Source organism: Triturus cristatus, chromosome 1_1 (assembly GCF_964204655.1).
Source record: "Triturus cristatus chromosome 1_1, aTriCri1.1, whole genome shotgun sequence".
NCBI classification, from domain to species: domain Eukaryota; kingdom Metazoa; phylum Chordata; class Amphibia; order Caudata; family Salamandridae; genus Triturus; species Triturus cristatus.
In genome coordinates this window covers 71,507,831-71,534,884 of record NC_140579.1, presented here as the reverse complement: position 1 = coordinate 71,534,884, position 27,054 = coordinate 71,507,831, and the positions used below count along the sequence as shown (strand labels likewise).

Here is a 27,054-nt window from a genome sequence, read left to right as displayed (position 1 = left end):
GTCGCTCTGGGGTTGGCGGTGCAGTCTCTTGGTCCCTCCCCCCCTGGCTGGTATATCTGTTGCCTGGCTACCCCTTCGGCCAGCTTGATTGACGTCACCGATCTCCCGACGCGACTCCGGGAGCAACGCTCGCCTCCAGCTTTATTTTTATACGGAACCTTGGCAGTCCCTCTGCCAGCGCTGTGGACTCTGCGCATTTTAAAAACAAGTACTGCACGCTCCTACCTGCCTGCACTCCCGAGCGCCTTCCACTCCTCGCTCTCCTCCTTTGCCGGCTGGTCACTGGAGCGGGGTGGGTGAGCTCGCCATCTTGGTCGCTCTGGGGTTGGCGGTGCAGTCTCTTGGTCCCTCCCCCCCTGGCTGGTATATCTGTTGCCTGGCTACCCCTTCGGCCAGCTTGATTGACGTCACCGATCTCCCGACGCGACTCCGGGAGCAACGCTTGCCTCCAGCTTTATTTTTATACGGAACCTTGGCAGTCCCTCTGCCAGCGCTGTGGACTCTGCGCATTTTAAAAACAAGTACTGCACGCTCCTACCTGCCTGCACTCCCGAGCGCCTTCCACTCCTCGCTCTCCTCCTTTGCCGGCTGGTCACTGGAGCGGGGTGGGTGAGCTCGCCATCTTGGTCGCTCTGGGGTTGGCGGTGCAGTCTCTTGGTCCCTCCACCCCCTGCCACGCCCTGTCTCTGTCATTGGTGCCTATAACATGCCCCTTTTCTCTCGGCAGCGCAGCGGACGAGCGCAGCGGGCGCGACGAAGGCGCGCCGAAGTTGCGCCTAAGTTAAGCCCGTCTGCGCCCGTCCGCGACGGGCCGGGACCAGGGGCCATGGACTCTGCCTCTCTGCAGGTGTACACCTCCGCTCAACTGCACTCCTGTAAACTTGTTCAGCCTCTTGCACCCTCACTGCTGCTACACTTGGACTCGCTTGGTATCTTAGTTTCAGACCCCCCCCCTTTGCTAAATCCCTTTGTACCGTCGGTTTCTATCTCTCCCAATTTTGCCTCTGCTCTCTTAATTAACACTCGGTCAGCTGTGAAACATCAATTGGAATTATGTAACCTTTTGCACACTGAGTCCCCTGATTTTCTTTTTCTTACTGAAACTTGGTTTTCGTCCGACTCTCTTCCTGACGTCCTGGCCATTCTCCCCTCCTCCTATTACGCCCTCCGGTCGGATCGCCCTGACGGCAAGATGGGCGGCGGTGTGGCCATGATAGTTCGTTCCAGCTTACAGTTTCAGCTTCTCCCTCACTCACCTATACCCAATGTGGATTTTCTGGTTGCTCGTTCACTTAATCTCCCTGCTCCTCTCACGGTTGTCCTTATGTACCGCCCTCCCCAGCACATGCCCCTGTTCGTTGCCACCCTTCAGGAACTCCTTGCAACACTTGTGGTTAACAATTCCTCGGTTCTCCTGTTGGGGGACTTTAATTTCTGGCCGGGTGACGCTAAGGAGGACTCGTCCTCCAAGGATTTCTCGGCTACTCTTCAGTGTCTTAATTTTCATCCCCATGTCGCTGGCCCTACCCATGTCCAGGGTCATACACTTGACCAGATTTGGTCTTTAAGTTGTACGCTCTCTCCCCCTAGCATTTCTCCCTGCATCTGGTCTGACCACTCTCTTATTTCCTTTTCCATCACTCTTGGTGCTCCCGACAGGCCCTCCCTACCCAAAAACCTTGTTGTTCGAAACTGGAATCGGGTCGACCTCAACTCTCTTTCTCTCTCTCTTGCTTCTTCTACTCCTGATCTTTCTGAACTCTCTTTGGATTCCCAAGCTGAAGCGCTTAACACCTGGCTGTCCTCTTCTTGCGACCAGGTCGCCCCGCCTGGGAAAACTAAGGCCGTTCGTCCCTATGACGCTCATAAGTGGTTTAATACCGAGCTCAAAGCGTTGAAATTAGATCTGAGACGCTCTGAGCGTCATTGGAGACGAAATTACTGCCCCGTTCTTCGGGCCCAATATAAACATCTCCTCCTGGAATACAAGCGGGCCGTCCTCCTGGCCAAAACAAATTACTTTTCTGAGAAAGTGGCTCTCTCTGCCAATAAATCCAAGGAGATTTTCTCCTTGGTCAAAGATCTGGCTTTCTCGAATCGTACCAACTCCACTCTTATCCCTTCTCAAGACCTCTGCTCTTCGCTTAATGAATTCTTAATCGAGAAGATCATTAAGATTAAAGCTAATATCCCTCTGCTCCCTCCCCCTACCCCTACTTCCTCTTTTTCGGTTCTTTCTTCTTCTTTTGATTCTTTTCCCCCCTATTTCTTTGGACACATTTCTCACTTTGCTCGTTAAGATCAAGTCAGGCTCTCCAGCCGACTGCGCTCCGGCCCGGATTTTAAGAGCTCTATTTACTAATTGTCCCTCTCCCCCTCTTTCTTTCCTCAATGCTTCTCTTGCCTTGGGCTCAGTCCCCTCCTTCTTCAAATCCGCTATTGTTCTGCCCATTTTAAAAAAACCTGGCCTTGACCCTTCACTTCCCTCTAATTTCAGGCCTATTTCCCTTCTTCCCTATCTTGGCAAGGTCTTAGAGAGCTATGTCACCTCTTGCCTCTCTGCTTACATTGAGGAGAACCATGTCCTGGCCTCTCATCAGGCAGGTTTCCGTCGAGGCCACTCCACTGAGTCAGTGGTTTTGGCTGTCCTCGATGAGCTGAAACTTAAGGCTGACTCCTCTCTTCCTCAAGCCCTGGTTCTCCTTGATCTATCCGCTGCGTTTGACACGGTCGACCATTCCATCCTTCTTGACCGTGTCAGCGCGGCGGGCATTCGGGGCCTTGCTTTCTCTTGGCTTGCCTCCTTTCTCTCTGGCCGCTCTCAGGCTGTTCACTTGTCTGGCTTCTCTGCTCCCCCCCGCTTGGTTTCCTGTGGTGTTCCCCAAGGCTCCTCTCTTTCTCCTCTGCTATTTAATCTATACATTTACCCTCTTATCTCTTCTCTTCTTGCTCAGGGGGTCTCCGTGTACAACTACGCCGACGACCTCCAGCTTGTCTTTGATCTTTCCTCTTCACCTCTGTCTTTTTCTGAATTTCGCTCTACTTTGGTCTTTATCTCGGACTGGATGAGCTCTAACCATCTCAAGCTTAACCCGGACAAGACCGAGTTGGTCTTGACGGGCGGCTCTTCCAGTCCTTGGTCCTCTGCTTTTTGGCCCTCCTCTTTTGGCCCTCTTCCCACTCCCGTCTCTTCAGTCAGAACTCTGGGTATTCAGGTCAGTCATGATCTCTCCATGCATGCACAAATCAGCTCTGTTGTTTCCTCTTGTTTTCTATCCCTTCGGCTTATTCGAAAGATCTCCCGCTTCTTTTCTTCAGATGCACTCAAAATCATCATCACGGCTCTGATTACCTCCCGTCTTGACTACGGGAATAGCTTGTACGTGGGCATTCCAGCCTACAAATCACGCCGCTTGCAAGCTATTCAGAACCAGGCCGCCCGTCTCATTTTTCACCTTCCCAAAACCCATCACATCACTCCCGTTCTCAGGTCTCTTCACTGGCTCCCTGTCCTTCAGCGAACTCTTTTCAAAATGGGTTGTCTGGTTTTCTTGGCCCTTGCCCGATCTGCCCCTGCATTCATATGTTCCCTTATTTCTTTTCACACCCCGGCTCGTACTCTTCGCTCTTCTTCTTTGGCTCTTCTTAATGTCCCCCGTTTCCGCAAAACCAGAACTGGAGGCACACGCTTTTCTGTTTTGGCCCCCCGTTTCTGGAATAGTCTTCCCCTTTCCCTGCGATCCATTCCCATTTACTCCCATTTTCGTAATTCTTTGAAAACTTTTCTGTTCTCTCAGGCGTACTCCGGCTAACTCCTTCGGGCTGTTTCTGTGACTGTTGCTCTTGCTACCAGCGCCAGGAAGCCGCTTGGCCGCAGTGCGCTTAATCAAATACTTTTTTTCATTTCATTCAATGTTAATGAAATGGACTCTGTAACAGTGAATTTGCTAAATTTTTAAAGAATGGTTTCTGTAAAGTACTCTATATACATGCAAGTAGAATTTATGTAAATGTATATTTTGATAAGTTTTGATCTAGAAACTAGGTACTGTTTGTCGTGAAAAAAAATGTGATTGTATTTATTAAGTAAATTTCAAATGCAGATTTGTTATGAAATTATTTTCTATGTGTATGGAACTAAATAAATGTATTTCAGTATTTTATAATTGTCAGATATTTATTAATTGTTTGGTTACTACTTATGGTTATTACTAAAACACGGCACACAAGGGAGCTTTTGTTGTCCTAACTTACATTTACACTTGCTGTGAGACAGTGGCCCTCTACAAACTATGAAATTAATGAATAGGGGCATTTTAGCAACCTATATCTGGAAACATAACTCCATAGGAAACACAATCACTGCATTGAACTTGCAGTTGAAAGGCTTGCTTCCAATAGGACTGAATATTGAACATGAACATCTTAGCTAGAGAGTTGGGCGAGTTAGAGCCATAGAAATGATCTGTAATTAGTACTGAAATCACTGCAGAGTGAAAGTGAACTGTGCACACAGTGAATGAGGTATCTGCTCATCGCACTAATGCATACACAGTCCTTGTGAAGTGATGGTACATCTAGGGATTTTTGTTGCTAGTCATTATTTAATAGAGGGATGTTGGGTATTGTGAACATCCACAATACAAAATGTGAGTGTGTCTCTGGGTCAGCTGTCTTGGCTAATGTCTGCTGTTATGTGGTCATTGGGTTTGTCTTTTAACTGCTTGCTGCACAAATGACCGACTCCTGTGGCAAGTGCACCTAAAGAGGAATATCGCAATTTAGGTAACAAACCAGGATTTGTGTGCTCTGTGTACGCCTAATGTTCATGTCTCCCAGTGAGCAGGTGAGATCCTCACTGACCCGAAGCATGTGGCAGCGCTCCGTGTCCAGGTGTGTGTGCATGTGTTAATGTGTGGCAGTTCCCCAATGCACAAGACTCTGTCTCAGTGTCTCTCTGGTAAAGGGTCTCAGTTTCTTTCTACCCCAGTGTCCATGTGAGTCTCTCCCTGCTAGTGTCTGAGTGTATCCCTACACCGGTGTTGGTGGCTCTACATCTAAGACTTGCTGTCTGCTGGTCACAGTATTCAGTAAAAAGTAGCAGTCCAGGACAGACACTGCCTCGTCAGCATCAAATTGTTACCATTTTCACAAAATCCCTCACTATTGGTAAAGCCTGAGCTCCATAATAAGTACAAAAGAGACTCTTTCTTTGACTGGGCCAAAACATGACCAGTAAAGTGACCTTACAGATGACAACAACCACGCTTCCAGGTGCACCGCAATATCTGTTCAATATATTTCAAGCACTTGGCATCACCCAGTCTTGATTCGACCCCAAAGACATAAACTACAACCACAGTCCAACACTCTAGATGAAGACTTGAATTCAGAGCGGTCAAGTCTACATGGGCAGGGTTCATCTTCCTTCAGGATCTTCATGAAGACTGCGTGATGGAGAAGGACATCTTTCTGTAATCCTAGCTTTCCACCATAGGTACCTTATTAGCATATATAAACAATGAAGTATATTTGCTGATGTGCACGGTCCTCATACATATTAACATAAATATAATTTCACTCCTGCTTTCGTTGACTAAAGAGAACATACCAGTGGGAGGCAATATTTTTAATCTCTGATTCAAAAGCTAATAGGATTCATTCACTCCTCCAAATCCCTCTTTACCAAATATAGTTTTGGGGAGAGGGGTGACATACCCTACAGGACCTTTCAATACGCTGGTCCCTAGTTCTCTTTCCACTTGGGCAGGATACAGGGAGCACTGACATTCCACTCGCCCATATAGGAATGGAGTGGAGTCTTCCCATTTATACAAGGAGCAGGGACACATCCAGCAACCAGAACTCAAAAAAGGTGTTGAATGGAGCCATCCACCTATCACTGCCCTAACATGGAGAAGGAGGCGTGGTTTGGAATTCCTGAACCCCTATTTAGGTCGGTCTCAGTCTCTCTCCTTCTCTCTCTCTCTCTCTCTCATTGGCCATGCTGGGAACCGGCGCTAGGCCTTGAAAGCTCCTGTTCCTCTGCTGCAGGTAAGCCATGGAGAAAGGTTGAAAGAGGGGAGGACCCTCAAATACTACGTTAGGGGTCATGCTGAGAACTGGTGTTCTGCCTTGATGCCTCCTGCTTTTTTCTTTGCAGAGCCAAGAAGTGACTGCCTATAGAGTCTGCTGGTTATTGAATTTTTTAGGAAGAAGATGATTTCCATTTCCCTACCTGACCAAATTTGCCTAAATTTGATTTCTACATGTGGAAAGACTGGGAGAGAGACTGTAATTATTCACAAAGAAAGCCTTCTAGACAAAGGGACACACCTTATTAATAATTCATTGTTCCACACATTATGCTTTCTTGCATCCCTCCCTTACATCATAACTGACGGGACTGTGAATGAACTGTGAATTTGGCAACAGAAAATATATTGTTAAGTGTATCTGGTTGACAAAGAACTAAATATGGGCTAAAGCCTCATTATTTCATTATTTGTGTTGTGGCCTTGATCAAATCCTACAGCCTTAGCTATTTGTTTTCCTTTCACAAATTCTTTCTGAAGCAGATAATTCAATATCGCAAACATCTTAAGATGTCTACTATCTTTTTCTTTCATTTATCTGAAGGGGTGGAGTGTAGTTATCACTTTCTTGGACCCAAGAGAGTCTGTTTGGGCTATTTGACAAATGCCATTCCTGTGCCGATAGAAAGACTTGGAATGATGGCAGCACAGTTTGAGATGGGCTTGGGCCTCCTGAGTCAAATTCAAATGTGGATTGAAATATATGTGAGGAGACTGCACAACATAGGTTGAATGGTTAACCTAGGTGCAGCAACTAAAGAGATAGAAAGAACCACCTGCTGACGGTCCCATACTATTCCTGCTACTGTTAAACCACAAGCCACCAACATCTGGTGGCGAGAGCCTGCCGTTTTTAGCTTTTATTGAACAGAGACTAGTCCTAACCCAATTATGTTCCTTGGACAGGCCACTTTTTGACTTGGCCACTTTTCTTCTGGAAGAACAATAGTACAAGGAATGGTACAAGGAATTTGGTTGGTGGATTGACTACTAACTTCTTTAGTTTTATTTTGGAAGGCTGGTGTAAGAAATGTAGTTAGTGGAGCGACTGCCAAATCATGTCCTTCGATTTTGATGTGCTTCTCTTTAGTTGCTTTTCTAGTCATCACTCTCATCCAATAACTGTACAAGAGATACAATTCCCTTCATGCTAGAGTCTGATGAGTCAGCAGCACATGGTACTAGTTTTTGAAGTGCATCAACAAGGTAACACATAAGGGAATTGATGTAATTTTACTAATAGATTCGCTAAGCATACCTGGTCTAAGAAGTGTTGGGTGTGAACCACTAACTGTTCAGAAGGGCCTTAGACCTGAAGAGAGGAGTATGGCCTTTGAAGTGTCATCTGTGGCCCACAGTTTGCTGGATGTGGCACAAGAAATGAGGGCAATTGCAGAGAGATCAGAAGAGTGTCACTTACATTCAGCTCTTTGGCAGGATGGGTTCAGTAAGCCCTGCCTGGCCAGATGGGCACTGCATTCACAGCAAAATTACCAGCCCACACTATGCAGGTTTAAAGCCATGGGGCAGCTTGCTGCCCGCCAAAAGCTTACCTACCCACCCAGGGTTGAACCATCTGACCACAACCACACCAGGCCAACAAACCATCTTAATTAACCCCACTGCCTGCTGCAAAACTTTCAGACTTTCAATGAAGGTCTCTACTTGAATTTGCAGTCACAATGCGCTGATCTGGAGAATTAACAATGGAAACGACTTGAAGGCTTGACTCCCTCATCAGCTTTTGACTTCAACGTCTCAAGAGACGCGTACTCAGATGATTTGGTCTGTGTATTTAGACTTATATTATTTTTCTATACAGTAACGTACTGTGATATTTTAATTTGTTGCACTGCAAAATCCTTCAGCAACCAATGTCTGCTTACTTTATTTTTTTTCCAATATGTCATGTTTGTTTATATAGCACACATGACTAACAAAATTGTCTCAAGGTGCCTAAGGCCATATTCGGTATATTTTTTTACTTTTATATTAAGGGCTTCCTTGTAAGCTTTACAAGACTTCTAACATCTGAATCCAGGATACTTTGCTTGTGATATTTTAATTAAACAAAATGTTTTGTTTCGGTGGATCTTATGTCCCAGGTAAAATCTGTTTTCGCTGGCACTAAGAGCATGTGCCATCAGTAGGGATGCAGAGAAAAGCCAAAGGATAACAACTAATTGTTTGTTTGAATCATTAAAACAGAATGTTCAGTGATCTGTTGCTGATTAGAATGCAAAAAACAGTGTCACCATTATGCATCATGGGAAATGAAGGCTACACACACACTTACCTGGGAGTTAAATTGCAGCTGTGCAAAGTATTCCAGAAGACATTCTTTGTGTCGTGTGTTCATTATAAGGGTCAGCAGTCTGTCACTCTATGGCTCCCCTGTCAAGCCACAAGTGGGTGGGCTGACAATACACACACGCAGACAGAAAACGCACACAAGCATAGACAACACACGTGTATGCACCCACAAAGACACACACACACACTGTTGCCTGGGTCCCGCCTCTAGCTGGCCTAGTCCACTTCCAGTTTTGCCAGTAGCATCCTTGGGGATCAAAATATCTCCTTTTTCATGAGAGAAAGACTTGTTTTTTGCAGTAAAAAGCAAGCTAGCTGATCATAAATGCTTACCTCACTTATATCCTCCATGTTAGACTTAGAACCTGAAACAATACACAAGACTGTAGGTTAGCTGGACAATTAAATAAAATATGCAAGGCTATACACCTAGGAGAAAGAATGTCTGCCTTTTGTGCATCACGGTCGTCAAGCTATAGCAAATGGACTTGTCAAGCCGTCTGTATATTTGCCTGCTTGTTCGTGAGCAAAACCGACCGAGAGATTCCTGACTGGGAACAGTCTTTTTTTATTTTGCTAGTTTGGCTCTATTTACCTCGGCACTAACAAACTACCACAGTGAACATCTGCCTAAATTCTGATGTATGCTACAGGTCCCTACAAACCACTGCATTCAGTCCCGTACCTTCTTCAGACCCTTATAGGTCCCACAACTATCCAACAGGGGCATCTCCTTCACGTGGGCAGTGGAGCGTCGCCCCACTGCTTTCTCTCAGTGCGAGAAGCAACAACATAAAATGGTGTTATGAATATCATTTTATGTTTCTGCTTCTCGCACTGCGAGAAAGCAGAAGGCAGGGTTTGGTTGGGGGTGGGTGGTCCTGCTCCAGGCAGGGGAGGAGTGGTGGCCCCAGGGCCAACCAAACCAGTCATGCACACTCTGCATTTTCTCTATGTAGTCTGAATGCAGCCTGCATGAAGATGGCCTACCCATAGACGTCTGTGGGGTCGGCGTCCCAGCCAATCACAACACTGCCATTGCACAGCTGTGATTGGCTTAGGGGAGGGGAGAGAGGTTGCCTACTTCCTGTGTGGAGAGGAGAAAGGAGATGCGAGGTGGTACCAGAGGCAAAGGTAAGTTTATTTTTTATTTTTTAATTAAATTAATCCCACTCCCCGTGCCACCCCCTCCCCGTGTGACCCCCCACCCGTGAGCCGGCCGCGACTGCTATCCAAATCCTCTCTCTGCTTCATTTCTTCACACTGTGTGCTGTTTCTTGCTTGGCCAGCCCAAAGTCACCCAATCTTCCACCTTCCATGCCAGTGTAACCCTCTCCGCAACTGTCAGTACAGATTTCCTCCATGTCTTCTCCTCCGCTCTGCTTCCCACCAACAATACTCTATCCCTAACTTTGCTGTTACAGTTCTATTGGTTTGGTGTTATCATGACATAGTGCTGAACCAGACATGAACAAGCATTGAAAATGCAATAGGTCTCGCCTTTGATTAAGTTGAAGCCATTTGCTTTGCTAATGGTATTGTATAGCAAAGCAAATGGCTTTAACTTCATGAAAGGCGAGACCTATTGCATCATTAATGCTTGTTATGCTTTGCTTTAGAATTCGAATATATTGTTTTTGCCGTCTTATAACATGTCTTCAGTTGTGCTGTTAGAATGTCACCCTGTTATGCTATGCTATACTATGTTACGCTATACTATTTTGTATGCTGCTGTGCTGTTATGTGCTATGAGGGTGTGTCATTTGTTCTAGTGCTTTCTGATACTGTTTAATATAACTGGACTCTATTATCGCATGTTATACATCAATTACTAGGGAACATATGTATTTTTATTTTGCCTCTGGGTTATTTTAGGGCAGATTGTTTTCGACGAAAGGGGCAGCACTAAAAAGCTGTGCGGTTTGCCAAATCCACAGTGACATTTAGTTGCCCTGGTTGTGCTGAAGAAGAAGAAGTCTGTAAAAGAGTTCCAAGGACGGGTTTTAGGGATAAGCAAAATAGATGTGACGTCAACAAGCCGCTTTAGAAGCAATTGTCAAAAAATACGTTTAACTAAAACATAAGCTGGCTTTGGGGGTGGAGGAAGCTGACGTCACGCAACCAGACACCCCGCGTGTCAAGGGGTTCAGGTGAATTATTACACCTCTTGCAGGCTGAAAGAGCAAAAAAAGCCACATGGGGTGGATGGTGGTCACTGATGAGGGAACAAAATACAGATATTCTAAAAGATGGAGAGTAAAAACAGGGCAAAGGGGTGGGTCGCAAAGGAAAAAAAAGACACAATAACCCGTGTATAGAAAGCAAGGAAAGGTGAGGAAAAAGAACATGAAACGCAAAAGAAAAGATCAATAGAGACTTGGCATAGAAGGCATTAAAGCAACATGAAAGTGGAAATTCAGGAAATACACTAATAGTAATGTAAGTGATGCAACTGAAAAGAAAGAGAAGAGAAATAAAGCGCAAGAAAGACTGAACGAGGGGAGAACTTAAAGAGGGTCAGAAAGCAAAAAGCGGGCGAGAAAGGAAGCAAAGGAATGAATGCCGAAAAAGGAAGGGAGGAATGCAAAGGAGCTGGGAAGAGACATGGAAGAAAGGAGAAAGAAAAATAAACTATGCCTGAAAAAAGAGAGAAAGAAAGAAAGGAAAGGAAGGACAGGACAGGATGGAAAATGCATTTACTAAATGCGAAGGTAGAACAAAGTGGGAGGCACTAGCTGGGATGGTAAAGAAAGTCGCAAGGAAACTGAAGATTCAGAAGTCAGTGGATGTATTCTGAGCAAGAACACCCAACACAGCAGGGTTCCCTGCAGTCCAATGCCTGTTCCTCAAGCAGGGGGATCCCACCACCCAAGGCAAGCCCTCCCACATAGAGAGAGTGTAGACCCTCAATACATGCCACCCCGTGCAACAAGAGGTTAGTGCAGGCCAAACCAAACCACCCAGCAGAGCAGGGAGTCCTCTAGTCCGATGCAGAGGGGACCCCCTTGAGCCCACCACTGCCTTGGGGCAGCTGTCAGAGCTGACGAGTTTGGAACTGGGGAACCAGGTACGAGTTTCGAGTTCCTATTGGTGGCATCAAAGACGCAAGAGGCATGTGTGGTGGACAAAGTTGCACTGTTGAATCATTTGGCAGATGGAGGACTCAAAGTATCCCCATCAAAATTACAATTTTGTAAGAAAGAAGTACAATACTTAAGTCGTAAGATCGAAAAGGGCCTGAGGAAAGTGACTGCAGACAGGATCAGAATAATAAAAGGAATGAGAGCACCAATGACTCAGAGAGAAGTGAAAATGTTTCTTGGAATGGTGGGATATTGTCGCCAGTGGATCAGCAACTTTTCGCTGATTGCGAAGCCCTTGGTACGTTTGACAAAAAGTGATGCGAAAGATCCTCTTGAACTGAATAAAGAGGAGATGAAGGCTTTTAGACAACTGAGAGGCAGTTTGTGTGAAGGACCAGCTCTTGGAATGCCTGATTACGAAAAGGAATTCGAGCTCTATTGCAGTGAGAGAGATGGATGTGCGCTCTCTGTGCTAGTACAAAGGCATGGAAAACTAAGACGACTGGTTGCGTACTTTTCGGCTGTACTAGATCCCATAGCTGTAGCTTTGCCTGGATGCTTGAAAGCAGTGGCTGCTACATGTAAGAGTTTGGAACAGAGTGAAGGAATTGCGATGGGATATCCTGTGAGAGTGTTCGTTCCCCATGATGTTGCAATCCTTTTGACAAGGAGCCGAACTCAATTTATGACGCATAGTCGTCTAACTAAATATGAAAAGGTCATTCTGGGTGCTACAAATGTGAGCCTTGTAAGGTGCCTTAATGTAAATCCTTCGACAATATTATCTGATGCTGTGAATGTGGAGGTGAAGGATGATGTGGATCATGACTGTTTGGAAGTGCTTGATTTTTGCACTAAGCCGCGTCCAGATATAAAAGATGTGCCTCTGAAAGAAAGTGACTATGTGATGTTTGTGGATGGGTCATGTCTGAGAACTGGAGAGGGGATTTTGAGTGATGCATATGCTGTATGTACTGTAGCGGCTGTGTGAAAGGAGTAAAATCTGCTCAAGTTGCTGAATTGTTTGCACTGATCCAAGCATGCAAGTTGGGAAAGAACCTACGAGTCACTGTGGTTACTGATAGTCAGTATGGGTTTGGAGTGGTGCATGATTTTGGGCAGATCTGGTCCCAAAGAGGTTTCCTGACGTCGAGTGGAACTCCAATCAGAAATGCTGAAGTGGTTGGAAAATTGCTTGAGGCGATACAGCTGCCTAATCAAATCGCAGTTATAAAATGTGCGGCACATTCAAGGAGCACAGACTACGTGTCAGCGGGCAATGAATTTGCGAATGACATAGCGCAGTATTGTGCGCGGAATCAAAATTCCTTGAACCGGAATCGGGAAAAGGAAATGGACTCATGTCCCTTGCTTTTTACTAACACTGTGAGTACATGGGATGAGGTGAGGCAGTCACAGGAAGTGGCAGGAGAAGAGGAAAAGAAACAGTGGATAAAATCAGGATGTGCACCACGCGAGGTAGACAGAGTTTGGGTTTATCGTGATGGAAGACCAGTAATGCCTGATAGCATGATCTCTACCATGGCACGGATGTACCATGGGCAGGCTCACATAGGTAAGGATGCCATGATTAGACTTTTCAAACAGACCTGGTATAATGCCAAGTTTCGGCTTATAGCTGAAAGCCTTTGTCAAAGATGCCTTATATGTCAGCAATATAATCCAGGAAGAAAAACGGTGGTGAGTTTGGGAACCATAGGACGGGAGGGAGGTCCTTTCACCAGAATGCAGATTGATTTTCATTGAAATGCCCCCGTGTAATCAGCTAAGATATGTCTTAGTAATCGTCTGCCTGTTTTCACGTTGGGTGGAGGCTTACCCGACCAGAAGGAGCGATGGAGTTACTGTAGCGAAACTTCTATTGAGAGAGTTCATTCCTAGGTTTGGTTTCCCAGTAACGATTGAATCAGATAGAGGAAAGCATTTCCAAAATGAAATTATAAAATTGATTTGTGAAGCACTGAATGTATAACAGAAACTACATTGTGCCTATCGCCCAGAGGCTTCTGGAGTAGTGGAGCAAATGAATGGCACCATTAAAAACAGATTGGGGAAAATGTGTTTGGCCACAGGTCTAAAATGGCCAGATGTCTTGCCTCTTGTGCTCATGACTGATAGGAGCACCGGTCTGAGCCCCCATGAAATTATTATGGTTAGAGCAATGAGACATGTTTTCATTCCTGTCAACAAACTACTGCCTATATCTGATGACTTTGTTTTGCATTATTGCAAGGGGTTGGCTGACTCCGTTCATTCTGTATTTCATCAGGTTGGACCAGATGCAACCACCCTTGAAAAGAAGCCAGCTCATGATTTGAGTCCTGGAGACTGGGTGCGAATCAAAGTACCTAGAAGGAGAAATTGTCTGGTCCCACGCTGGGGGAAACCACGTCAAGTGATTCTGACCACAACGACTGCTGTGAAGTGTGCCAAGGTAAAGAATTGGATTCATGCTAGTCAAACTCTTCGAGTCCCTGGTCCTATAAACAGACCTAAAGAAGAGTATTTGGAAGAGTCTGATACCAGTTCTGAGTCAGAATCAGAAGAAACAAGAACAAGACAAACCTCAAGAACGGGAGAAGCGGATTTGAGCCAAGTAGTGGAGCAGGAGAATATACCATTAAGGAGACGACTGGAAGATTCCGATACTAGCTCCGAATCAGAAACTGAACAGGTGGGAATACAAGAAAGGATAAAAGAACATATTGAAGAAACTGAACAAGAAATTTTTGATAACGAAGCCCCAAGTACAAGCACAAGAGAAATTCCGCCTGAAATCATCGAATTAGAAGGTGAGGAATTAGATACAGAGAGTGAGGGTAAGATTATTGCGGAAGACTCCCGAGGAGGTGTAGGGACGACACATCCAGGTAGAAAAAGGGACAGTTAGTCAGCAGGAAGATTGCGTGGAAGAAACACGAGGAGGGATAAACGTAGATAGTGAACCTGAGGTCCTGAGAACAAAATCCAAAGAAAATAAAAGCCAGACCGATACTGAATCTGAAGAGAGTGAAGAAAGCCAAGGAGGAAGAACTTTGAGGAAAAGAGGTTGGAAAACGGAGCGAGGAGAGAAGGGAACAAAGTTGAAGAGGCCAATAAGAGAAGAAATTTGACCTAATAAACTTAAAAGATTGAGATACCGACTAACGAGAATAAAATCTTCTAATGCTGAACAAGTGAATGAAGTGTCTAGTCAAGAGAAATCAGAAGACACTGATCAGGCTCACTTGAAAGGAGCAAAGAGGATAAAGAAACCAAACCAGAAGTATAAGTCACCAGAGTGGACGTATGTGGCACTTCCTGATATACAAGAGGAAGCAGATAGCCAAGAAAGTCTAGGAGTGACTGTGCAGGAAGTGGTTGAAGAAGAAGATTCGGAAATCCTGAGAGTTATCTTATCTGATATCAGAGAAGAGACGGATGATCAGGAAGTTCTGAACCAAGATTGTGAAAACAGAGACAAAGGCGATCCATGCACGGATTGAAATGACCAAGAAAGACGCAAGGAATTAAAACTCCGGACAAGACATGTGACTGAAAGAACCAAGTAGGCAATCGAAGCCTTAGGTTTAGATGAAAATAAATTGTGAATGAAAAGAGGCTAAGTCAAAAGACACTGATCATTTCCGAAATGGCAAACACAGAAGGTAGAAAACCTACATGTGGGTTTCTCCGAAGATGGTGTAAAATGTGTTTTTGTTGTACAGAATTACTAATGCTTGTATGGATCATATTAGCAATAACGGTTTCATTTAGAGTAACATCTGAAGATGTAGAAAACCACACCGAGAACAGGACCAATAGAGGAAAAATTGACGATACTCATGTTACTAAACTGGTAGATAGAACAGATTTTCACAAGGATAAGTCTATAAATGATTTCTCTAATAATGTTTTTTCAAAGCTGCTGTATGAATATGTAAAGACTATCGAAGTTAGAGATTTTTATGTTTGTATGCAGTTACCTGCTTCTGTGTCAGAGGGTGTCACCTTTCATCACCTTCCTTTGACATATTGGATAACTTGTAGTGTGTTAGCAAATTTGTTCTATAGAACAGGGAAATTAGAATACTATTATACTGATGTACATAATGTCTTCTCACAGATACCTGTAGTTCCCGAACTAAACAAGGTGATTCCTGGTAGAATTTTAGGTGATTTTTTCTTAGAAACAAGGGAATTAACTTTAGAAGAAGTGTTTAAGAATAATCTTACTTGTAGTTTGAGAAAAGAAGAAAAAACATTCCTGAACATGGTAGAGGAGAGGAGAATTAAGATGCAAAGACAAGTGTCTGGGGAAAAGATAGAAACAACATTTTGGGATGCTGAAAAGGAAAACCATTTAAAGGGAGAAACAAATCCCGCAATGGCTTTAGATTGGCCTCAGAGAGGGAAATTATGCATCAGTAGAGATAACACTGCTTATGATAATTACTTTGTAGGTGCAAGCGAATGCCATGACATATATAAAATCATGGGAGGATGGGAAATTAAAGGAGGAATTGATCCGGTATTCCCTGGAATATATTACATCTGAGGGAACAGGGCTTATTATAAGTAACCGGCCCACTGGTATGGTACATGCTACCTAGGCCTGGTCTTCCCGAAAATATTTCATGTGGGAAGGGGAGAGGACGGTTTGCACGAAAAAGGTAGACAACTAACACGTAGAAGGAGGGAGAGTTGGTCAGAGATTATAGGGGATATTTTTGGAGCACTGATACCAGCCGTTGGAATATCTTTGAATGCACATAAAATTAGAAAATTGTTCACAGTTGTGGATCGCTTAGCTGGAGGGTTCTTAATGGTAAATACCGAAATGGTTGCCATGAGAGCTATGATAATGCAAAATCGAATTGCCCTTGATATTATATTGGCCAAAGAGGGAGGAGTCTGTGGAATGCTGAAGGTACAACATTACTGTACTTACATTCCTGACGAAAGTCAAAATTTAAAGAAATACATTAAGAATATAACTGATTTGCATGAAGAAATTGTTCCACTCGAGGTTGAAAGTGTTTGGGAGAAACTTGGTAAAGGTTTTTCTACTATAAAGAGTTTATTAACAAAATTAGGTAGTTCATTTGTGGGTAAAATACTGATACCAGTGACTTTTGTGATAATACTGATATTAAGACTAGGGTGTGTATGTATAATAAGAAGAAAGTTGCAAAATAAGATAAAAAGAGAAATTAAGAAAAGAAAGGAGAAGGAAATAAGAGAAAGAGAAATAGAAGATATAGAACTAGAAGAATGGAAAGAAAACATGTACAAGAAAACAAGAGAAGATGAGATGGGGAATACTATGATGTAACGTAACAAATGCAAGGGAACTGAGTAATCATTTCCATATAAAATTTACATTTTATTGTGATTTGTGGTGATGTTAAAAATCCCCAAAGGGGGGATTGATGGAGCAGGTAAAAACTAAATTTTGTATACCTCCTCTATTTTGATAGAAATTAATTACATAACTATATTAAACATTAACTCGTACTAACTCGTGTGAAATGGAATGACTAATCAACCTTTGCACCTTGATAAACACGAGATTCACGTGGGACTAAAATGCTAATTGCATGGCAAACAATTAAATTATTAACTGTGGTACGTAAACTAACTGTAGAACGTGGTAAAATAGAGAATTGCATGATTTATGTTGCTTTTGTGATGGTTTGTGCATTCAGCACTGAAGAATGGTGAGTATTATTGCTTTAAATGTTGCTATACGCTAGAAAATACTAATATACATTGGGATTAGTGTGGGTTTAAACATTAGAATCTTAATTTCTATATTTTAATTACTGTTATGTTTGTTTTTGCTTAAGTTGGCATTCGGGCCTACTAGGCGGCAGTACTTAAGATGGAGTTCCGAGGGTGCCACCGTCATGTGAGCGCGATTTCTACTGCGCAGAATCGGATGGCTCTGAAGATCTCCAAGCGACCTCCAACATGAACCAGAGTGTTCCTTGTCAAGGATAGGAACATGGAGGACTGCCAAACAAAGTATGGTGTGAACGATTGAGGGGACAATGAAGGACCTGTACAAGAAGGCTTGCTTGTTGTTACTTTGGAACTTTTGCCAGTAAATTACCCAAAAGAATACAATTGAGAAATGTCATGCCCGGTCTCATGGGAAAACAGGCAAACCTGGGAACATTTGGGAAACTTGCAAGTTGAAATTGGTTTAGCCAATCAAAACACTTTCTACCCCTAAATTGTTGCACATTGACCTAAAGTAAGGAGAATTGTTTTTTATAAAAGTCCATGATCTGGCAGAGGGGGGGTTAGTTCGTTAGGATGACCGTCTTTGGCGTTGGGACTGCGTCGAACTAAAGGAGATTTCCTGGTTTACCTGGGTTTTCTTTGAATTCCAAAGAACAATTCCTTCTCAAGGGTTTTGTTTATTACTGTGGGTTGACGGGTTCTCCTGGAGATTGTCGCAGAGACTGGAATAATACTCTGTGTGGTCGGAAGGTCGCCAATGTTCGAAATTCGGTAAATATAATATTATGCAAGATTTTATGCTTAGGATCAAAAGATTGGAGGTCTCTTAAATAAATGAACTATTTGAACTGTAACCCTGAACATGTTAATGCAAAGTGAACTAAATTAGATAAACTAAAATTGGATTAATAAGAAATTAGTTTGTGATTCTTTAATAAGGTATTGAAAATTAACCAAATGTTTCCGAAGCTTTAAGTGTGTTTTACCTCGTTCTAAATAACCATCAACCAGTCCAACTAATTGTTCCATCGACCAAGTGGTGGAGTGCCTTGATGTTAAAGTCAGGATTCTATAGGTGCTAATGTATATAATGTATATGATGTAAAGAAATTATTCTCGATAGGTAACAAGGTACCCCCACATGTCCAGCGCTTCTTTTTCTCCTGTGCACAGATTTGAGAGAGACGTATGAGTGTTATGGGCCCCACCAATGAATAAATGTATGAATTAGTTAGTGTGATGATGAGTCTGTGAGCCAGGGAGAATATGTAAATTTGCCCTTTTCTGCTGGAGCAATGCCACAACTTTTCCACACAAAAATGTGTGGAGAAAGTGATTTTTTTCAGCTAAATTTGAGGTTTGCAGGGGATTCTGGGTACCAAAACGGTGGGGGATTTATGTAAGCCATACCTCCCTGGAATCTTCCGGGTGTCTAGTTTTCAGAAATGTGTGGGTTTGGTAGGTTTCCCTAGATGGCCGCGGAACCCGGGCCAAAAACTCATGAGACCCCCTTTGACAACCAGGTTGATTTATGATAGGTAATTTTGAAGTCGCCTCACTAGGTTTTGGGACCTTGCCTGTCACGGGTACTTGACCCACCCACGCAAGTGAGGTACCCTTTTTATCGGGAGACCTGGGGGAATGCTGTGTAGAAGGAAATTTGTGGATCCATGCAGATTGCAGAACTTTCCCACAACAGAATTGTGAGGAAAATGTGTTTTTTATTTACAAAGTTTGAGGATTGCAAGGGATTCTGGGTAACAGAACCTGGTGAGAGCCAGACAAGTCACCCCATCCTGGATTCCCCTTGGTTTCTAGTTTTAAAAAATGTACAGGTTAGCTAGGTTTCCCTATATGCCAGCTGTGTTAGGGCCCAAAATCCACTGGTAGGCATATTGTTATAAAAAATAAAAGTCGATGCCTAGTAGGCTTTCTGCCGCATTGGGGGGGAATCGGGGAGGGGGGGTTCAGGGGACACTGCCCCCATCTGCCCTCCCGGGGGGCAGAAAGACTGGAATTTCTCAGGGGGGGGTATTGTCATGCCCATTTTGGGCAGCCCCTACACGAAAAACAAAAAATCCATGGTTTCTAGTGGGCTTTCTGCCCCCCGGGGGGCAGATTGGGGGCTATAGCTCCCATCTGCCTCCCGGGGGCAGAAAGATTTATTTTTGTGGGGAGGGTGGGGGCTTTGGCATGTCCGTTTTGGGCAGCCCCCACCCTAATTCAAATTGCCCAAAGAAAAATCCCTGGCATCTAGTGGGCTTTTGCCCCCCATGGGGGAGCAGATTGGGGGCTACTGCCCCATCTGTCCCACAGGGGGGGCAGACAGGCTGTAATTTTGGTGGGGTTTTTGTTTATGTTGTTATTTTTTAAACATTTAACCCGTTCCGTGCTCATGACGGAACCACGCCGTCATGAGCCACGGGCGCCGTGTGCTCATGACGGAGTGGTTCCGTCATGCTGCGGCCGTTGGCGGCCGCTCCGCCCACGCAGCGCTAATTCCCCGCCTGTGCGGGCGATTAGCGCAGTGGGTGGAGTCATAACGGAACCACTCCGTCATGAGCACAGCTCAACCGATGTTTCATGACGGAGTGGCTCCGTCATGAGCACAGCGCCACCGCACTGCCCCCAAACCCCCCCAGCGCTGCGGCGGAATTCCTGCCGCAGCCAAGGGGTTAAAGAAACGCCATTGTTATTTACAATGTCAATAGCTTTATCTCAAATGCGAGACCTATTGCATTTGCACCCACACACAGAGCCACACACACAAAGCCACCCACAAACACAGAGCCACCCACACAGAGCCACCTACACAGAGCTATTCACATAGAGCAACCCACACACAAATAGAGCCACCCACACAGAGCCACCCACACACAGACAGTCTTCGCGTTGCCTAGCAGTACTTAATAATGCCAACAGATCTAAGGTGATGAATGGGATTCACATCATTGGGGGTCATTCTGCTAAAGAATCAGTAGAAACGGCCACCCATATGTTGTGGCTCAGACTCGGTTAATGACAAGAGCCATAAATAGAGCAGAGGCTGAACGTACCATTTGGAGCAAGTGTTTCTCCTTCTCCATCACGGGTGCTTCCCTGTCACCAGCATGAACTGCTCTGGCCTTGAATACATTATACCAATATAGTACACAAACTCACATATATGGGGTTTCCTTCATGAATATTATTACCGAAAAAATAAATGCGTTTCCATTTATGAATTCTCTTGAGAGCAAGTCTGAAGCGTGAAAGGGGTTGGAGTAGCAGCGTGTTTAGAACAGCAGCCTGCAGCGACAAAGACTTGATTTGATGGGGTGCGTTTAACCTTTGCCCCCAGAGATATGCAAATAGAGTTTCCAGGGCTGTCTCTGTTGGCAACCATTGAGCAAGGATAATAACGGGAATAAGTCGAGCTCTATTAATAGGTGGCGGGGGACAGGGAGTGGGTGAACAGCAGTGAGGGGCGGGGCAGGGTACCATGGCTTCCACTTCAAGTGCGCATTGATTTGTTGACAAATGGAATCAAGGGAGCCATGATGGGTATTACCTTGAGAGGCTGCAAACATTTCAACAGAATCGTCTAGTATTTATTTTACTCGGTCTTAATGCAGAGGGAGAAGCTCGGTCTGTGCATGCAAGCTTTTTTTAAAAAAAAATCCATAAGCCTCAATTCCTGATTTTACGAGACCATATTTCATCCAAGATGAACTTTTCAATCAAACAGCGCATTTTTTGCGTGTGAAAGCTAGATCTTTCCAGGCCCACAAAAGTTAACCACGTCACCATTGATCAAAATTATAAGTAAGAATATACCACAGCTTAAATGAGCACTGTCGGAAAGTTAACCAAAAAAAGCTATAAAAACACACACAAAGTCGTTGAGATGCTGAGCCTGTGTATTTGCATAAAACCCCTCGTACACTCATCTCTGCCTCGAATCTACAAAGAAACACTGAATAATTTGTTTATACAGATTAAAAAAATAACCCACCAGGTGGGACTGGAGACACAACACCAATCTATTTCTGCATTTCGTGTTGACACGTAAAGGCAAACTTTTCAATTGCTTCCTAACATAAATATTGTTTTTGTATTATTTATTTTAATCCCAACGCGCGTGTTTGGGGCTGCCCTGTTTATTGTGGTCCTGGAAGGCCTGGCAGACTCAGAGATAAAAGGGTGCGGGGAGGTGGGGGCTGCTTCTGCGGATGGAAACAGTGATAACTCACTGAAAGAGGCCAGGGTGGGATTTGCAAAGCAGGCCCCTGTAATAGAATTCTCCATAATCTATTATCGCGACAGGACACCCTGAGACCTATTTCAAGAGATGATGCCTCCTTCTGCTGCACTTTCGGTTACCCTAATGCGTTATTAACCGAGAGGAAAGTCCAAATGCGCAATCGCAATTTTACACTTCTGGGGCCACGTATTTCTATTTTTTTGTTGCATGCACGTGCTGCTATTTACGTTCTATTTCACCTTAAAGAAAGTACTTTGTGGGGTGCATTCACTGCAGTCAAGAACGTAAACCGAGCACCGACCAGCGACAGAGTATATATACCCCAGCGCTGGGAATGAGAGGGAATTTGGGTTCGACCCCAGCACCCCATGGCTATTCCCTCACATACTTAAAATGATAGTTCCTCGAATCGATTGTTAGCAGCACTTGAGGTGTTCCCTCTGACTCAACGCTGGTCGACTTTTGAAACAGTTTAAAGAGAACAACAGAAGTTTTGCGACGCAGAAACACAGTTTACATAAAATGAAATTAGGGTGATATAATGGGCTGTGGTATCACTCCGCAACAGACTGAGACCTATGATGGCGCCTGTGTAGAATGCCAGATCAGAGGGGGAACAAAACGTCTTCAATTGGTACATGATAAGGGAGCATTAGCGGTGCGTTACCCGGCGCTGGAGTGGTCATCTATCCTAGGGCCAGCTGAGGACCCTGAGGTCCCTATACTTGCCTGAGCGGAAAGCGTCACACACACAAGATGGCTTGTAGGTTGTGTCTAACAATGTCCCGAAGGTCTTCATGTCGCCCAGTACCTGGAGGGTCGGGAGAGGCACCGGTAGTGGGTTAGTTGCGAGAAGGAAGTAGGGTCTATTGTCGGTCGGCTAAGGAAGCATCCAGGCAACGTCCAAAATTAACCACCGCCTTTCTCCGAGGCGAAGCAGAAATGCCTCGGAGAAAGGCAGCGGCGTTTCCGGATTCGGGGGCGTGTTTTGCTTTTCTCTCCTCTTGCCATTGGCTGGAGGAGATAATTAGAAAAGTTGAAAAAAACACGCCCCCGAATCCGAAAAGGACGGGGGCCTGTTCGGAGTGACGGACCTCTTCTCTAATGGCTGGCCAGCATTCAAGAGGCCAGCCAATGGAGAACAGGGGAGAAGAGGGGCGGGTTCAAGCCCCTCTTCTCCAAGTCATTATCTCTCGCGAGCGAGACTGCGCAAGCGCAGCCTTCGCTAGCCGAGACCTAAAAAGGAGTATAAACAAATCAAATTATGGCCACACAATAAATCACTCTGAAATGTTAACTTCTTAGATTTCTAAATATAAAAAAGATAATACAGATATCAAAAGATACAATAGTTGAGGTACTCATAAAACCTGGAAAGGAAGAAATAGGAAAGGTGGACTAGGGAGGAGATGATAAAGATAGTATATAAAGGTAGTAAACCATGTATTATAGATAGTTGGAAGGTAGTAGTGATAATATTATACAAATATAATATTTCAAGTGAAGATATTTCCACTAACTCAACAATTTCCAATAGGTGAACAGTAAGTCCTAATTCAAATAACATTGGCTAAAGCATCCACAGTCCTAATGATAACATCAACAGCATGAATATAAATAATGATGGTAATGAATTAATAAAGAAATGAAAAACGAAGTGATTTCCTTATTGTATTTACTAATTAGAAGACAAATCTGAAATATTACCAGAAATAGAATATTAATTAGCTAGAAAGGGGTTCCAAATTTGGATGAAAGTTCCAACATCGTCCTACAATCTATAAATGAGTTTTTCATATGATGCTATTTTATGCATTTCAATAAGCCATTCATCATGTGTAGGGCATTGTGGTGTTCTCCAATGTTTGAACATGCAAATTTTCCCTACAGGGAGTCCAATAGCTATCAATCGTCTTGTATGGTTTGTGAGATTTGGGAGATCAGTAACATCATGTAATTGAACTAATTTTTTCGTTAAAGAAATGGACACTTAACTACACAGAGCCGACACACCACTTTGCGTCCGACAGTGTGGGGAGCCAGGCACGTTCTGGCACATATTATGGCAATGTGTACACATCCAGAAATATTGGAAAGCAGTCATGCGTACAATTGCGCAAGTCACAGGGGCAACATTGGTCCCTGAACCCAGGGGGTGCATCTTGAACATCTGGGAGGAAGCGGACATTACGCAGACAGTGCAAACATGGGTAGCGCTAGGGATGGCTTTGGCGAAAAGAGACATTGCGCAACAGTGGGGAGCCAGGCAGGCCCCGACCCTCCAAAAATGGTGTAATGGTATGGACGAACTCAGGGGCGGCTCTAGGCTCATGGTGGCCCTGTGCAGGGAGCGCAGTTAAGGGGCCCCGGAAGAGGGGGTCCGGGCGGGGCGGAGCTCAGTAAGGTGTTTTAATAAAACGTCCAGAAAAGGCGTTAGATGACCAGTAACATGGTAACAGAAAAACGACGTTTACTTTTTGAGTGCTCATCACTTGGATACTTTGTTTTAGAATCTGGGTCTCTGGAGGGACCCCTTTCAACAAGAAAAACACGTTGCGCGTCCGTAAGAGACTTCGGCCAGAAAGTAGGATCCCTCCAATCACATAAATCATATTCAGAACACGGGTCTGTAACATGGTCTTGCTCTTTGGCTTCCTTTTCAATACCAGCATCATCCGTCTGTAAACTCTGAACCTCCTTCAGAATGCCAGATGTTGATGGACCGATGAATGATGTTTCAGTTTCTCTGTCTGGGGGTCTTTTGTAATAATCCTCATCCTGAGTTGGTAATTGCTGCATGTTTGTATCAATTTCAGAGTCACCTTGTTCATTTTCATTTGTCTGCTCATGAGTATCATTCAGCTCATGGATATCATCATTTTTTTGTTCTTCTTTATGGTCGTCAGCGCCTGTTTTACCGAGTGCATCAGCAGTACTCTGGCCAGAGGATTCTCCATCTTTAGGTTTCCCTTGGGTGATAAAGTTCAGGATTGCTCCTTCCTGTGACACTACGAAAGCCTGCTGAGCCACCTTTCTCTTTCGTTTCGAATAACCAGATTCGTGTACTCTAATTCTCTTCATTTTGCTTGCAATGCAGCGGGCGAGGCTAGCAGTGGGTAGGGAAAAAAAGAAGACAATCAGCAGTGGCGGCTGCTGAAAGATTTTGATGTGTCATTTTTATTTTCCAGCAAAAACAACAGTTGATGAACAGAATGCAGAACAATGTCATACATTCACCCCAGTACAGAGATCTGGGCCTAAATCCATAGTGTTTTTGCTCACCACACCACCCCAGTTCAGACATGGCCATATGCAAATCAGCCTTGACCCTGTGCCTCATGGGAACAGTCCAGCCCGAACTGCCAAGCCATGTCTTCCCTGGACTACACAATGAAGGACCAGCATACCTTAATGAAAAGTGAATTTCCACCAACCTACCAGGAAAATATGTTCCAGAACCATCTCCCTAGCAGCCACCCAATGCAGCCGCTGATAAAACAGTGGAGGCCGCTACTTCTCCCACCTGGCAGTGAAGACCTGAAATCCCTCCCCCTGTACCTCAGAGCCTCACCATCGCTCCAGCAGTTCAGGAAGGACCACAAGACCTCGCTGTTCAACCAACAAGCAGCATGATCCAGCAGCATGAATCCCACACCGCCTCGAGACCCTTATGCGTGAAGCAGCTGAGCTTTACAAACCCTGACTGATTGATAGTAATTACCCTTCCCACTACATGTATGACACATTATGAGGACTAGCCACATATGGAAGGTTTATTTGAAGAGTGTTATAAAACTATAGGGTAGATCATGTGACTTGGCATACAAGGTCTGTTTTCTCAGTCCACTAAGAACAGTAGAGCCTGGAGAATAGTTCATGATCTATTTGGGAAGTGACCTTAGCAGGAAGAGAGTAAGCTACCTTGAAATCATGGCACACAGAGACCTGTCTCAGTACGTCACTAACTGATCCTGAAGACAGCCTACAGGTAACCAAAGACTCGTTCACTTTACCACATTGTCAAAAGACAAAATACAATATATTTCATTAAGGTTTCTTGTATAGTGCCATATTCCAGCAACCAGTTCTGCTCTCTTTCAGAGCACCTATTAAACAAGGATTAATTACAGTGAGTCCTAAGGCTATGAAAAGGCACTAGAGGTTCACTGAAGCAAAATTAATGTGCAAGGAACATCCAGTCAGGAGACAACTTTCAAGCAGATGTACGAATCACTAGCACAGCGTACCAACGACCCCATGGGCCGTGGCGTAAGCAAGGAAAATGGCCCCTTTGTCTGCTGCTCAGGAAGTAAAATATAGCAATTATCAGGGTTCAATGGGCCCCTGAGGGTTTTGGGTCTCAGTACCACTGTACTTGCTGAACCAATGGTAACTATGCCCCTAGTATGGACAGAGAAGGCTGCTTCACCAATTGCAAACTGAGGACTAGTTAAACTAGTTTTCTCTGCTCGTCACATGACAAGCACTGGAATGTAATTAAAGAAATGATCAAGAAGCCAGTCTCCTACCAAGGTCTCTGCAAAAGGGCATTAGATTGAGTTAACATGGGTATGCACTGCCATCCTATTCCAGGCGTCCATCCATAGGTGCTTGCATTTCATGTCTGCCTCAACACCATATAAACAGACATAACCAAATGCCAAGTACATTCGAACACTCGATGTTTTAAAAGATTTGTGCAGGCAGATCCACTCATTAGATCACAAGTATCAGCTTCAATGCTTGTTTTCATGATTGTTGATAAGTAATTGTAATCATTTTAATGAATCCTTAACATTACGTCTAACACCTCGTACCCTGCTCTCCTCTTCCCCCCAATACGACCGTGCCTCCCAAGTTACACCTCCAAAAGTCACCATGCCTCCCCTTAGCCACAAGTAAACACCGCCTCTGCACTCCTGACTCACTCTTCCCTCAACATACAGCGCCGATCTGTACCACTCCCTACCCCTGGCGCACTGTGACCACCTCTCCGACCCGCGCCCTCTCAGAGATGAATCGTGAGAGAGAGGCTCTCTCTCACGATTCATCATGCCCTCCCTTCCCATGACCACCAGAATACCTCCAGCTTGCCACCTCACATGGCTTACCTCCACCCAGACCCAAAGCACACACCATCTACAATAACATCCTCACCCAACCTTCCCCACGCCCCCGGCTCCTCACCCCCACGGGCTGGGATACATTCCTACGCCTGATCTGCCCTCCTCCCCAGGGCTCCCCACACCCTCGTCCAATGGCTCACCTTCCCTCTGGTTCACTCTGCAGTGGCACACGCTGACCTCCTCACTCCCCCTCCCCATGCCCTGACCCTCGGGCTGCTCACCTCGCAGCTGGCACCAAAGGTTGCACACTGGCATGCTATCCTCTGCAAGGCGGCCTTTCTTGCCCAGGGTCTCTAGGCGCGCCGGTGCATGGCCTCGGCCGGTCTCGGTACTGCTCGCTGCACGCCGGGCACAGGTGATGCCACCCCTCCTGCCACCAGTGATGCGTGGTGCTTCTGTAACCCCTTCGCTGCAGGACTCGCGGGCCCTGCGCATGCGCGCGCATG

General features: G+C 44.8%; 1 protein-coding gene across 2 annotated transcripts in view; it reads right to left on the bottom strand.

The window, feature by feature from the left end:
• LOC146869462 (interferon-induced 35 kDa protein homolog) overlaps nt 1-27,054 on the bottom strand; it is a 205,280-nt gene that overhangs the window by 160,314 nt on the left and 17,912 nt on the right. For both annotated transcript variants that reach the window (XM_085599858.1, XM_085599857.1), the window contains one exon: nt 8,742-8,773. In XM_085599858.1, coding sequence (XP_085455984.1) covers nt 8,742-8,759 — 18 coding nt within the window. In that variant the 5' untranslated portion in view covers nt 8,760-8,773. The remainder of the gene's footprint in view (nt 1-8,741; nt 8,774-27,054) is intronic.